This window comes from Olea europaea, chromosome 4, assembly GCF_002742605.1.
Source record: "Olea europaea var. sylvestris chromosome 4, O_europaea_v1, whole genome shotgun sequence".
NCBI classification, from domain to species: domain Eukaryota; kingdom Viridiplantae; phylum Streptophyta; class Magnoliopsida; order Lamiales; family Oleaceae; genus Olea; species Olea europaea.
This window is the reverse complement of record NC_036240.1, coordinates 12,520,331-12,534,970: the sequence shown is the minus strand read 5'-3', so window position 1 is coordinate 12,534,970 and position 14,640 is coordinate 12,520,331. Positions and strand designations below refer to the sequence as shown.

General features: G+C 36.9%; 1 protein-coding gene across 1 annotated transcript in view; it reads left to right on the top strand.

Annotated features, from left to right (window-relative positions):
• The first annotated feature begins 844 nt into the window (after window positions 1-844).
• The window catches only part of LOC111393050 (tRNA ligase 1), a 22,099-nt gene continuing 8,303 nt past the window's right edge, over window positions 845-14,640 (top strand). The window contains exons 1-14 of the mRNA XM_023018451.1: window positions 845-1,573; window positions 4,158-4,646; window positions 5,135-5,185; window positions 5,369-5,451; window positions 5,605-5,704; window positions 6,280-6,358; window positions 6,761-6,884; window positions 10,941-11,047; window positions 11,284-11,412; window positions 12,055-12,119; window positions 12,224-12,388; window positions 12,740-12,900; window positions 13,036-13,067; window positions 13,683-13,941. Coding sequence (XP_022874219.1) covers window positions 1,430-1,573; window positions 4,158-4,646; window positions 5,135-5,185; window positions 5,369-5,451; window positions 5,605-5,704; window positions 6,280-6,358; window positions 6,761-6,884; window positions 10,941-11,047; window positions 11,284-11,412; window positions 12,055-12,119; window positions 12,224-12,388; window positions 12,740-12,900; window positions 13,036-13,067; window positions 13,683-13,941 — 1,988 coding nt within the window. The 5' untranslated portion in view covers window positions 845-1,429. The remainder of the gene's footprint in view (window positions 1,574-4,157; window positions 4,647-5,134; window positions 5,186-5,368; window positions 5,452-5,604; window positions 5,705-6,279; window positions 6,359-6,760; window positions 6,885-10,940; window positions 11,048-11,283; window positions 11,413-12,054; window positions 12,120-12,223; window positions 12,389-12,739; window positions 12,901-13,035; window positions 13,068-13,682; window positions 13,942-14,640) is intronic.

Genomic DNA, 14,640 nt, shown 5'->3' with positions numbered 1-14,640 from the left:
CGTATGTTCACGTCTTTAATTGATTATTGAAATTTAAAATATCGAGTTTTTGTCACTAAATTTAGGTTTATGTCTTCGATTGTTTATTGAAATTTAAAAATGTCAAGTTTTGATTACTGAACTTTAAAAAATATTGTATGTTATTCATCAGTATAAATGTTCAACTTTAAAAAATGTCAAATTTACGTAATGTACAATATTTTGTAAAAGTCAATCATCAAAACTTGACATTATAAATTCGAGTGAGCAATTAAAAACATAAATATAAATTCAGCGACTAAAATTCGACATTTTAAATTTGAATACCAATCAAATCAATGACACAGACCTAGTTTCAATTAGCGTTGGAACAATTAACTCCACATTGGGCTAATCTCAGAGAACCAGCCAGGGTTAATGGTTGAAATACACTTCGCCGGCAACCAGGGGCGGACCCACATGGGGTCATGTGGGGTCAAATGATCCCACAATTTTCTGGAATTTTTTCCTGCTGAAAACGATTATATCTATTTGGGGGTTCAAATTAATTCATAGCCCAATGCCTAGAATCTATGTCCATATGGTTCAATCCATATCCATAGACCATAGTCCACTCTCTGCTCCATTATCCACCGATTTCTTCCCAAATACAAAGTGAAACTGTGCAAACACTCAAATTCTAAATCTATATCCATATCACATGGTCTATATCCATTATTTAGTCCATAAATATATCATATAATTCAACAATTTCTTCCCAAAGTGCACATATCGAACATGAACAGCAAACAATCGATTTTTCTTTTTTTTTTCATGATACGTTGTTCGGAAAAAAAAAAAATTTTGACCCAACAGTTTAAATGGTCTGGGTCCGCCCCTGCCGGCGACGCAACATCCTTGTATTCTTCCATCTGAACTGGGACACCACGTTCTCTTTTGCATCCTACGCTCGCGGCCTCTTCACTGGCAGTTCAGTCAGATGGGTCTCCCCTGCCATCTTCTCCTATGATATTTATAAATATTGATGGACCTTTTTGAATTATTGTTGTCATTCGCAGTGACCATACAATCAAATCCTACTCAATTTTGTATGTGAAGAGAATCTGCTTATGAAAGACGCGCCGGTGTCGTGCTGCTTTTGGAGTGAACTGGGATACGGAATTGCTTTTGCTGCTGATTGGCGGTTTTTCCTCTGATTTCCACAACGCCCTCACTGGTTTACCGACTGCTTCCGTTTTTTGGTCGAACCGTCCGGTCCGGTTTCAAAAACATTGTTTAATTTGGAAATCTTACGGTCATCTACAGAGTTGAGAAATTTGCGGGCATTTTAACGCTGATTAATTCAGTCAAGTCAATTCAAGCTCAGGCGGTGGGTGTTTGCAAATTTACACACGAACCCCTGAGTTTTCTATATATAATAGACTGCTCATCTGCATTTCAATTCCAGTGGATGTCGGTTTCGCAAAGACTCTTCTTCATCTCTGCTCGTAATTTTTGCTGTCGTTCTCCAGCTCTCTTTCCTGCTGGGAACTCCCTTTATCTTCTCCATTTTTCAAGTTCATCGTTTTTTGTATCAACCATGCCTCGTAAACAGGTACCTCTATTTGTGTGTACTTATTGTGACATTACGAATTTATAGGTATATGTGCATGGGAATAAATGTAGATATGATGTAGGTTGTGTTTTAATTACTGAGTAAATGGGTTTAGTTCAACAGGATCTTTTAGTTCTAGATCAGGAAATTGTTTGGTTAGAGTTTTTTGCGAATTGTTTTCAAACACCCATTTTCAAATTTATAAGAAATATTTCAAATTATAAATAGTCTTTTTGAATGCATTTAGTACTCTAACGACCTGATTATCTTTTGCATTGGATATATGCCTGCTTAGAGTTTCGTCTGTCAATCCACTTAATTTGTATATAGATAACATTTTATTTAGTGAGATTAGAAAAGTTTTGACCTGAAATTCTAATAAAACGAGTTGCTTTCTAGATGATCCTTCAAGAAGAAGGTGATTCTAACAATCTTTCTAGTTACTGTCTTTCTTTCGGTGTGGGACGATACCGGGGATAGAAGGAAATGCGTCGAGGTGGCGAACAGAGTTCCCTTTTTGGCAGCCGATTATCTCTAATAAAATGTCTTATTGAGCTCCATGTTGAACGTTGAATTTCTATTTCACCTTCACCTAATGTATTGTTTCTAGAACTTTGGACATTTTTTAAGAGTATAATGTAGACTATGACGTAGTTAGAACTAATGGGCAAGATTTATTATTTGTGTTTCAAGAGGAAACCGTTTTGAAGTTGTCTTCAATCTTCATGCTATGAAGCCTGTCTAAAGCCATATTGTGTTTGCTTCTTATCTTGGTTGCTGAAAGATTAGCATTTCTTCAAAAATTGCAGACATTATACACATCAAATTGCTAATTTCCTGAAGTTTTTATTTATTTCTACTACATTTTTCAGCAACTAAAAAGTCCTACAAATAAAATATGGATCATGAAAAAACATTGTAATAGTGTAATCTAAAACAGTAAAGTAAAAAAGTTACACAGCATGGAAGAACAAGAAAACCTTTTTTTGATTCTACTTGTGAACTAATTCAAGAAGTGTGACATTTAAAAAAAACAAAAAAAGAAAAAAAAGAGAGAGAATAATGTATGAGTGTGCGTTTGGTTTGCGTTTTTGTTTTCAGGGATTATTTTAAGGTTATGGAAAAAGTTTTTGGTTTGTCATTCTGAAAAACCGTTTCTCAAAACGAAAAATTAGAAAACATGTTTGGTTTAAAAACTTTAGAAATAATTTTATGACATTTTGGAGGAGCATGGGAAGGGAGAGGTAGAGGGAGAGGGAGAGGGGTGATTATATATGGGTAAGTTTTGTGTGATTTTATTAATATTTTAATTTGGGAAATTTTTAAGCTCATTTCCTTCTTTTGAGTTTTTTGAGTGCGTTCAATGAAAGTCATTTTGAATTTTGAGTTTTGTGTTACAAATTTTCCTTGTTTTCAAAACTGCATTTTTGAAAATAATATACCAAACACGTTTTGAGTGTGTTTTAAAACTGAAAACTAAAAATGACCTCAAAATGACAAATCAAACGCACTCTAAGAAACCCAGATCATGAAAACCCCAATGCTGCTACAGGGACAGGGTGAATTATAGGATTTTATATGCACATACACTGGGCATCTTCTCATTGGCAGTTAAAAAAAAAAGTTAAAAGATAATACTGCCAAACAAAAACTGCCACTTCGTTCCCTGGAAAATGCCTGTCATTGATCCTGTTTGTTCAGCATTTTCCTGAAAACCCATGATCCCACCACTACAATAAACACTGATTTTGGGATTCTATCAATGAGCAGCTTTACATACTAGAATCATGAACCTAAAATCCTTGCTCCAAAGTGAGCAGAGAATGGAAAGGTTGTTTCGGTTCAGAGGTTTTTGTATCCAATCTTTCTCCTTAAGTGTTTCATCAAGCGCATCAGATTCACGCCCAGATTACTGTAAGTAAAATCCACAAAGAGGGCATTTTGGGTACAAGAATTTTGGGTATGTACATGCTGTTTAACAGATGACTTCATCAATAAGAAACACATGAATTAGGAGAAATTGTAGATGGAAAAAGAATAAGAACGATTTTTAACCATTGTGAAGAGAAATCGCTGTTTGAATGGAGGTTTTTTTTCCCAAGCTGTCAATTTTTAACATTGTTAGTAGCCATATAGATTTCCATCCGCCACGTGGATTTTTTGGTCCAGGTTGATGGATGGATGGAAATGATATGGGTGATGGATGTGTAACTTTGTTTAATGTGATTGAGCAACGAGTGTTCTTTTAATTATGGGTGGGCAAGTAGTAATCGGTGGTGATTATTTGTATTTAATTTAACTCCATGTTTATTTGATGTTCTTCTGTTTTGATTGTTGTCCAGTTATGCTCCATCTATTTGGTTTCCAAGAAAGAATGGTAATTTGAATATAATAAAAAATTGGAAAACTTAATGCAGGGCACGACAAATTGTTTTCCTGTCTTGTTGACTTTCTATGTATATTATATCCAAACTGAGGGCGATGTTTTTGAGAATATGCAAAATTTTGGTTATGTTCTGTGGTGTTGTCCATTCTTGTTCTTGCATACCTGAGTAACTGATTGAATTAATTTTAATATGTGCAGCGAAAAGGTGCTTCTAAAGAACACGTGTGGATAGAGAAGCCTAATTCCGATAGGCCATCTATCTCGTCCTCATTGACCGAAGGTATCTCAAATGAAAATGCTGAAGTTATCGCCAATAAACTTAACATGTTAAGGGTTGCGGAAAGCAGTGGCCAATCTGCTGTTGCAGTACCGGCTCTACAGCTTGGGAGTAGTGGGTTGATGAACCATGCTCCTGTTCAGGGCCAGAAAGCAATATGGAAGCCCAAGGCATATGGAACTGCAAGTGGAGCCACTACAGTAAAAGTTGATGAAGCTCCAGATGGTCAAACTACAGTGCTGGATAATGGAACTCAGACAGCATCAAGTGGGAAACATGATGCTGTTCTGAGCAAGTTGTTCAAGGGAAATTTATTGGAAAATTTTACTGTGGATAGCACCACATATTCACTTGCACAAATTAGAGCCACATTTTATCCAAAATTTGAAAACGAGAAGTCTGATCAAGAGGTAAGCTCTCCTATATATGTCCTTTGTCCGGATAAAACAATGTTCAAATTACTGTAGTTAACTAACGAGCTGAACTTTGAACTATCAACCATATTTTCATCAAGCATGTGTCACTGCATGAAGTTTCACAGTTCCTAGTGAATTCGAATGGGCTGTAGCTTTGTGGTCATTGTTAAAGAAAACTTGGACATGCTTATTTAGCCCCAGTTTAGCCCCTTTTTTTGAGAATAGATTTTGTAAAAAGTGATTTTTTTGAGAATGTGTCATTAAAAAGTAGAAAAAAGTAATGGGTTACATGCAAAATTATTTTAGGAGATTTTGTGGTAGAAAATGTGTTTGGAGAAAAATGAAATCGAGAGAATGGAGCTCAAATAGTGGCTTAATTTTTCGCCAGTTTAAGATTGAGATGCTATCATATTGTTATGGTAAGCACTTTCGAATATTACGTCTAAACATGCCTAACTATTGTATTTATGCCATTCTTACAGATAAGAACACGAATGATAGAAATGGTTTCCAGGGGCTTAGCTACATTGGAGGTTGGAACGACTACTTTTCATTCCATGCTCCTCCCTTCTTTCATAATGTTATTTAGTTAATTTTTATTTGGTCCTCTCTTTATCTCTCTCTCTCTCTCTCTCTCGGATTAGCTGTTCATTAACTTTAGCCTACTCAATTCTCTCGATCAATTTAATATTCTAGTGAAATCTACACTTCAACAGGTCTCACTTAAGCATTCTGGATCCCTTTTCATGTATGCTGGACATGAGGGTGGAGCATATGCCAAGAACAGCTATGGGAACATGTGAGCTCATTGTTGATGGTCCTTGTTTCCTCTTTTTTTTGCCTTCTTTCTTGTTACCCCCTCCCTTGTGTCTGTTTTCCAGGCATTGTGTTGTACTGCTCCTTTTAGTTTTGTGTTTTTATGAGCTTTCTAAATTTCATGCATGTACTATAGTTATACTGCTGTTGGCGTCTTTGTACTTGGACGTATGTTTCGTGAGGCATGGGGTTCACAAGCCAGCAAGAAGCAATCTGAGTTCAACGAGTTCCTTGAGGTAAGCTTTTGGTGAGGCATTCATGGATAAAATGCTGCACATGGAGAAGCTCTCCTGTAGAGCCAGAGATATTCTTTCTCCTCCAAGATCATCCCAGTGCTTGAGATGTGAGAGAAAATTAGCAGAAAACAATGAAACTGCTGGAACCAAATCTAAAATATCCAGGCAATTGCATAAATGAAGTTATTAAAGCATTGAACGTGTAATTAGATGAAAGCTTTCATGGATATACTACTCCGCCATGCCATTCTAACATATTTTTAACTTTTACTACATTGACCATCATTAACTAGCTCCGCAAGGTGCGCATCAACATGATAACACTAGAATTAAAGAAGCTGTGGAGATCTTTTGTTTGTTTCATCCTGGAGTTAATGAAGATACTTTCTTGAGTACTATCCATCAATTTTGTCTTGGCAGGCCAAATTGTATATGTTATAACTTTGCACAAATTAACAATATGTCAGCATGTGCAGAAGTTTGTATAGATGTGCACTTTTATCACTTCATGCTCTGCGTGTTGAGTTGTTTCTTCAACTGATCTAAAATGAACATTACCCTCTTGACCCTTTCAGCAAAACCGCATGTGCATATCAATGGAGCTGGTTACTGCTGTATTAGGAGACCACGGGCAACGTCCTCAAGACGATTATGGTGAGGAAACAAGAAAAAAGTCTTCACCCCTCCCCAGCCCCAAAAGGGGGAAAAAATCATTATTGAATGCGAGCCCTATTCCCAACTTTGGGTTGACTTCATACTCTTTTTTTGCCATTCCTTTCGAGTTGTTTCTAGATCTATTTGGATATATAAATAAAGTAGATCCTTATGTAGGTATCAAGTCATAGGAAAAGTTCAAATCATATGATTATACTGTTTAAATGAGTTTATTTGTGTTTATTGTCTTTTGAGCTTGTGAAAAATTTACGTTCCTTTAGGAGATGACTTCGTTGACCAGCACAAACATATTGTGTTTCCTGATCTAATTAATTCTAAAATATTTATGCACATAATTTTACGTCAGTATTGCTGATACTTCATCCAATTTTTTTTGAGCAGTGGTTGTGACTGCCGTCACAGAATTGGGTTCTGGAAAACCGAAGTTCTATTCGACACCCAATGTTATCGCTTTCTGTAGGAAATGGCGGCTGCCAACGAACCACGTGTGGCTATTCTCTACAAGGTGATTGCTTATAGTCTATATAGTTTGAGCCATGGATTAATTGACAATGAAATTTGTTGCTTTTTTTTATTTTTATTTTTTTTATAGGTAATCATAATTTTATTAATTAAAAGAGATTACACGGGATGTGTACAATCACTTTAAGCAAGAGAGGAACGACATGAAATTAGGCAACCCTTCTACAGGATTTTTAGTCGCGGCATTAAACCAATTATATAAAGTCAAATAAAACATTTCCCTAATCTGTGCTATTATCTTTGTTTGATCTTTGAAACAACGTTTGTTCCTTTCTCTCCAAACACACCATGTAATGCATCCCGAGATAAGATTCCATACAAGTTTGTTATCTTTATCACGAAATTTTCGCCTCCATGCTTGCAATACGTCCTCTATACGCCTTGGTAGCACCCAAAGCATAGATTGAGAAGCCAGGATATTCTTCCAAAGCCAGCAAATACCATCACAATGAATAAACAAGTGGTCTACCGTCTCCCCATCCCTTTTGCACATGTAGCACCACTCGGTTATATAAAAGCCTTTTCGTTGAAGATTATTCACCTTTGACACCTGTCCCCTTACAACCGTCCACAATAAAAATGTTACCTGTGGAGGCAATTTGCTTTGCCACACCAGCTTCCAGAGGAATGAATTCTCCGAAGGTCCTAGGAGGGATCTAAAATAAGCGAGGACAGAAAAGACATCATCTCGTGCCAACTTCCACCTGCTACAATCATTCTCTCCTACCCGAATTTGTATGTTATGTAGAGATGTCAAAAACAATGAATAATCATCCAACTCCCAATCCTGTAGGCCCCTCTCAAAAGTAATATTCCAGTTGTAATTCCCATTATGAATGACTAATACATCACTCACCATAGCAGATGGTACGAAAGAAATGCGTTGCAAAGAAGGAAATCCTAACTTCAGCGGTTGATCACCGCACCAACAATCATCCCAAAATCTAATATCATTACCATTCCCCACCACAAAATTCAATTTGTCTTGAAAATCACTCCATCCACGTCGAATATACCTTCACAAACACACCCCATAGGAACCGCGACTCTCAACAGTACATCAACCTCCCTCCATCACACCATACTTCTCCTCGATGATTTCTCTCCAAAAGTTCTCTCTCTTTATTCCAAATCGTCACAACCACTGACCCAATAAGGCCTTATTAAACAAAACAAGACTTCTAACTCCAAGGCCCTCCATCCTCATAGGCGAACAAACAATACCCCAATTAACCAAATGAAGTTTTCTCTCCTCCCCCATTCCTGCCCAGAGAAATTCCTTTTGAAGTCTCTCTAATCTATTTGCCACTGCAGCCGGAATAGGGAATAGCAACAAAAAGTAAGTAGGGAGATTAGAGAAAGTGGATTTAATGAGTGTAAATCGACCTCCCTTAAAGAGGTACATACGCTTCCACCTTTCTAACCTCCTCTCCACCCTTTTCACAATATAATTCGAAATATGCCTACTTTTAAACCGTGCTCCTAACGGAAGTCCTAGATATGACATAGATAACTGCGCAACCTAACAATCCAAAATGTCAGCTAGCACCTCTATGTTAGCTACCTCTCCTACTGGAATAGCCTCAGATTTCCCCAGATTGATTTCCAATTCGAACACCGCTTCAAAGCATAATAACAAACGACACAAGTTCCTGAATTGTTCATATTCTGCCTCGCATAAAATCAACGTATTGTCTGCAAATAACAACTGGGACACCTGCAAGTGACCAATCATAAATCCCTTTATCAAATCCTCTCCCACAGCTCTTTCAAGCATTCTACTGAAAGCCTTCATTACAATAACAAATAGCAATGGTGACAATGGTCCCCTTGTCTCAATCATCTACTACTCCGAAAATAACCCTCAGGTGTTCCATTGACCAAAACTGAAAACGGAACAGTAGAAATACAAAACTAGATCCACTCACACCATTTATCTCCAAAGACACATCGCCTAAGCATATACAAAAGGAACCGCCGGTTGACATGATCATAAGCCTTCTGAATATCGAGCTTACATAGCATTCCCAGAACCCCTGAGCGCAATCTTGAGTCAATGCATTCATTCGCTATAAGCACTGAGTCCAAAATTTGGCGACCTTTTACAAAAGCATTCTGAAACTTGGATACTACTTTCCCTAGCACCTCCTTCAATGTGTTCGCTTGAACTTTTGCAATAATCTTATACATTCCACTGACTAAGCTAATAGGGCGGAAGTCCTTAATATCAGTCGCTCCCACTTTCTTAGGGATCAGCACAATAAATGTAGCGTTAAAGCTTTTCAAGAACTTCCAACCTTAAAAAAAATAGGTAAGGACATCCATGTCTGCTCGCACTACTTCCCAACATGCCTTGTAGAATGAGAACCAAAAATCGTCTGGTCCAGGGGCCTTATCATCATTCATGCTAAACACTACCTCCTTGATTTTATCCTCCCCAAAAGGTCTCTCTAACCAAACGGCATCCTCCTTCGTGATAGTAAAAAAATCCAATCCCTCCAGCTTCGACCTCCATTTAAACTTCTCCAGATAGAGATTCTGTCTATCACTAGCTGGCTTCCAATTTCGTGCAGTTCCTCATAAGTAATCCCATCCACCTCTAACACTGTGATAGAATTGTTGCGCCTATTAGAAGTAGCAACCCTGTGAAAAAACTTAGTGCATTTATCCCCCTCTTTCAACCAGGTGACCCTGGATTTCTGGCGCCAAGCAATCTCCTCCATCTCTACCAACCTCTCCAGCTCTTCCCTTAGCACTCTACGTCTTTCCTTCTCCTCCCCGGCCAACCTTCGACTCTCCTCCCGCCTAGCCAATTCTTCTATATTGGAAAGACACTGAATTTTACGATGGACTTCCTCACTATTGGTCTGTAACTCATGCGATGGACTTCCTCACTATTTTATTTGCAAATTCAGCGCGGTTATGCTAAGAGTTCTGACTATGATTCAATGATTATGTTTTTTTTGTTAAAAATTGTCTTTCTTGGTTCTGATTGTGTGCCCAATTCTTTTCCTTCCATTTCATGGAAAAGAGTTGATACCTAAATTGTCCTTAATGTTTTTAGTCATTTTGAGTTGTGAAGGCACGAGCTATTTGGAAAAACCTAGTAATGACATAGTTTCTTAGGTTTAATTTGGAAACTTGGTGGATTCCATAGAATACTTCGAAGTATTCTTCAGTCAGAGTGCATAAGCGAGTCTTACTGCAAATGCAATTTCTGGTCGAGTATGTGAAAAGTGAATATTTTACCTATGAGTTGCTAATAGCAATTTTTGTTTACCTTTGAACTTGACTTCCATTATCACTATTGATGATTGTGATTGCTGGGGATATTAATTGGTTTGCTTAAATAATACTCCCCCCTTGCATGTATATTATATTTGCAAGATGGATACTACCATGTGAACTAGCAATTTACATGCCAGGAAATATCTCAATTGAGCTGGATCTCTGATTCCTTGGCAATAATTCCTTGAATTTCTTCAATTCCTCAAATTGCTGGCTACAGTTCCTTAAGTTTGGTTCTTAAACTTTTACCTATATCCATGTTGTTTCTTATAGGTACACTGACTTTTTTTGGTTGATCTGCTGTCACTTGAAACCCCCACCATTATTTGAAGACATAATTTCTTTGCCTCAGTTCTGTAATTATGGGAATTTGATTGAGTGAGAAGGTTCTTATGTCGAGCTTCCATAAGTCTCTTTTAACCCCCAGATGGAGCAGGGTTTAGAGTGCACTAGAATCTTGTACCATTTTAAATTTGGTTTTCCATTGCTCATTTTTTCGTTATCAAGAATTGCATTATAGTAGATGTTTATACAATGTAAACTATACAAATTGATAGCTAATCATCCTGTAGATGTGGGTATCAAATCCCAGAACTAAAAGCGGAGCACAAGTTTATTTTGTTCAAATAAGGAATAGGAGTACCACGGGTTGCTTCAAATAGTGCTTCTCTAATATGGCTGGTGCAGTTTGAAGGTGAGAATTTTGATGTAACTTCTTCTGATGCATTTTCGTATTATTTCACAATTTCAGGAAGTCCGTGACATCATTTTTTGTGGCTTATGATGCCCTCTGTGAAGAAGGAACTGCTACTCCTGTGTGCAAAGCTCTCGATGAAGTTGCAGATATATCTGTACCAGGTAGGATTTATTTGTTGCCTATAGTCATTTTTATGTTATCTATAATAGTGTATAGATATCCATGGTGGTTCCTTTTATTGCTTTTTCCGAATGGGGCTAGCACTGTGATGGCAACATGTTCTGTTTGACATACTCTCTCAATTTCCATTCATTGCCAAATCATAATAGGTCCTATAAGTGTCGACCACTTGCATTTTGTAAAAAATTTTCATCTACTTCATTTCAATTATCTGCAGGATCAAAAGATCATATAAGGGTGCAGGGTGAAATCTTGGAGGGTCTAGTGGCTCGCATAGTAAGCCATGAGAGCTCAAAACATATTGAACAAATTTTGAGAGACTTCCCTCCACCGCAATTAGAGGGAGGTAAGTTTCAAATAAGGATCTGGTCAAGTTTTTTAATGGCATTGGTTGTAGGATCAGCAGTGAAGCCAGAATCTGCCACTGCATATATTTTCTTTCCTTTTGCAGATTACTTCCTGAAATGATCTCCAGCGGTATACGTTGGAATCTTTGAATTGTTTCATTATCCACTTTGTTCAAATCATACAGAAATTATGAAAACTGAACAGAGAGTGTTGTGCTGATTAGAATTTTTCTCACACTAAGACAAAATTCTTCATATTGTGTAATTGTTACAGTAACTGCAATTGTTTCTGTTGTGCTACATTATTATAGTAGGCAGATAGACCAATGGCTTTATCATGATTAGTGTTAAGTTCGATGCCATGGTAAGCAGGAATTGCAATAATTGCATGTGTTAATGTATACCAATTTACTAATCTTCCCGTTCTTATGATTTTTGTCTCCAAACACGACAAATTAGAGGCCAGAGTGCTTCCAATTTCCATACTGATGATATTGACTATATTTGGTATCTCCCACCCTTTCCTCCTTCCTTTACCCTTGCTTTTCCCACCTCTGTGGCTCATGGTATTTTAATTACTATTGCTTTGTATTTTAATTTTGCCTTCGTTTTATTACTCATAAAAACCAATTGCTTATCAGCTGACCAGGATTTGGGACCTAGCCTGAGGGAGATATGCACAGCAAATAGAACTGATGAGAAACAGGTGACGCAATGTCTAATATTATTGTGATATCAATGTTCATCACTTACTCAGAAATTGAACTTTGAATAACGTACATCTTTATTTTGTTGGATCATAATTTGCAGCAAATAAAGGCACTTCTTGAGTGCGTTGGGACATCTCTCTGCCCAAATTATATGGATTGGTTTGGGAATGAAGCCTCTGATTCTCATTCAAGAAATGCAGATCGATCTGTAGTATCAAAATTTTTGCAAGCGCGTCCAGCAGATTATTCCACCACCAAACTGCAGGTCAGGCTTTTCACTTACTCAACATATTGTTGACGTGGTAACTAGGTGGAAATTATTAAGATAAAATCGGGGATAAAGATATATGCATCTGATTGCGTATTCATTTGACAGACGTTCTAAATAATTGATCTTTTGAGTTTGGTTTATTCTATGTGATTGGAGAATGAAAGCAACTTTCTTTTGGCCAGTTGATGCTTTTTGACAGTTTTTTTGGTTTGTGTTATTCTCTTTTTTCCTTTGCATCAAGTTCTAAAGAATCCCATTATCTTCTAATGCAATGCATATCTTTCAGTTCTTTTGTGGTAATAGTAAATGCGAATGATAAACATACTGTTTAACATTTTACATCAGGAAATGGTTCGTTTGATGAGGGAAAAGCGATTTCCTGCTGCTTTTAAGTGTTATCACAACTTTCAGAAGATACACTGTGTTTCAAGTGATAATCTTCATTTCAAGATGGTAATTCATGTACACAGTGACTCAGCCTTTCGCCGGTACCAGAAAGAGATGAGGTCTGCTTTTAAATTCTTTATCTTTCTTTTTTGTGTTTCCATTCGTTAATGAAAAACAAGTTTTGAGCATTTCTTCACTATAAAGCTTTTCTTGCCTATGTGTTCTTTATTCAAGAATGAATTGGCATGTCCCAGGTTCAAGCCAGAATTGTGGCCTCTATATCGAGGTATGTCATATTACTTCAATAGAAATCCATCTGATGCAGGACGAATTAAAAATAGAAAGAAGAAGCAAGAAAGAGGGGAGAACCGGAGAGAATGGGGGGAGAAACAGGAGAAGAAGTAGAAATTCATGGGGAAGAGGGGGAGGGAGAGGAAAGAGAAGCCATAGGCAACAAACCACTAAAATATTCTTCAATTCATCAAAACTAATGAAATTACATCGTAATTAGGTTTAAATAGTAAAGACTAAAACCCCAAGTAGAATGGACTTGGGCCAACACAAGCCCAATTACATAAATAAAATCTAAAACATAAATAAAGTCCAACTAAAAATAACTAAAAAGTAGATGTCCTCATCACCATCTCCGCTTTCTTTTGCTGATTGTCTCTTCTAATTTGAGTCTCCATCCCAATTTTAATTCCAAGATAAATTCGTTGTGTATTTAAAATTGGTAGTCTTTTTGGACTGAAAATTCAAAACATTGCATAATACAAACTCTAGCGTGAGGGAGCATGATTTCAGTTAAAACAAAGGGTAATGAACATATTTTTTGAACCATGCAGTTTGAAAATGATACCACTTACTGTAATCAGCTTCTAATCCTTCTTGCTTTTACCAGGGTTTTTCGTCGATCTAAACTTATTCAAGGCTAGTAAGGAGAGAGCTGCAGAATTTGCCAAGGAAACTGATGCTGTATTTAAAACTTTGAATGAAAGCAATGGTGCATCTGGAAAAGATGGTTTAGCTGATGAAGATGCAAACCTGATGATCAAGTTGAAATTTCTTACATATAAGGTATGTGTGCTTCAGAGGCTAACTTATGAAATGGTTTGGCTCCTACTCGACCTTTTGTTTTTCAACAAACTAACCATATGCATGTATCTAAGCCCCTGTTTGGTGGGAATTAAAATTAGATTTTTAATAGATTTTGATAAAAGTTGATGAAATGTATGGTTGAAAAGTTGTGATTCCCGTGAAATATGTGATTAAAATTAATTGTTGACTTTGACCTGGATAAAATCAAGATTTTAATCCCCGCCAAACAGGGCTAAATGGAGAAATCATTTAGAAACCTTGGTTTTAAGTATTTTAACCAACTTCTGTGCTCATCTTGTTCCTTTCTAATTGATATTATATATTCATAAATAGAGTGAGATAAATTTACCATAACGGATTAAAAGCTTGTGTACAAAGAGGAAGTAAATGCATTGTTCTGTTTTATGGGTGTATAAAGCAAATGAAAGTACATCAGCCATTTAAGGGATCAAAAGAAACAAGCAGGTGGAAAGATCTCCAAACTCTCTGATTTGAGCTTGGGTCTGATAGGTTCCTGCTAGATAAGATGCTGGAAAACTAAATTGAAAGAAGGAAACAGAGGTATTGGAAGTATAATGGACTGCACTATATGTAATGAATGAAACATCAGATGCAATTAGAGAGGAAACTTGTCTGTACTTTATTCAATGATACTAAATGAAAGAGTTGTATACAATTCCCTGCACTTATGAAACTATTTTACAAGGAAGGTGCCAACTTTGGAGATGTATGGTCTCCCCACTCCCTTATTTTTTCTCCCC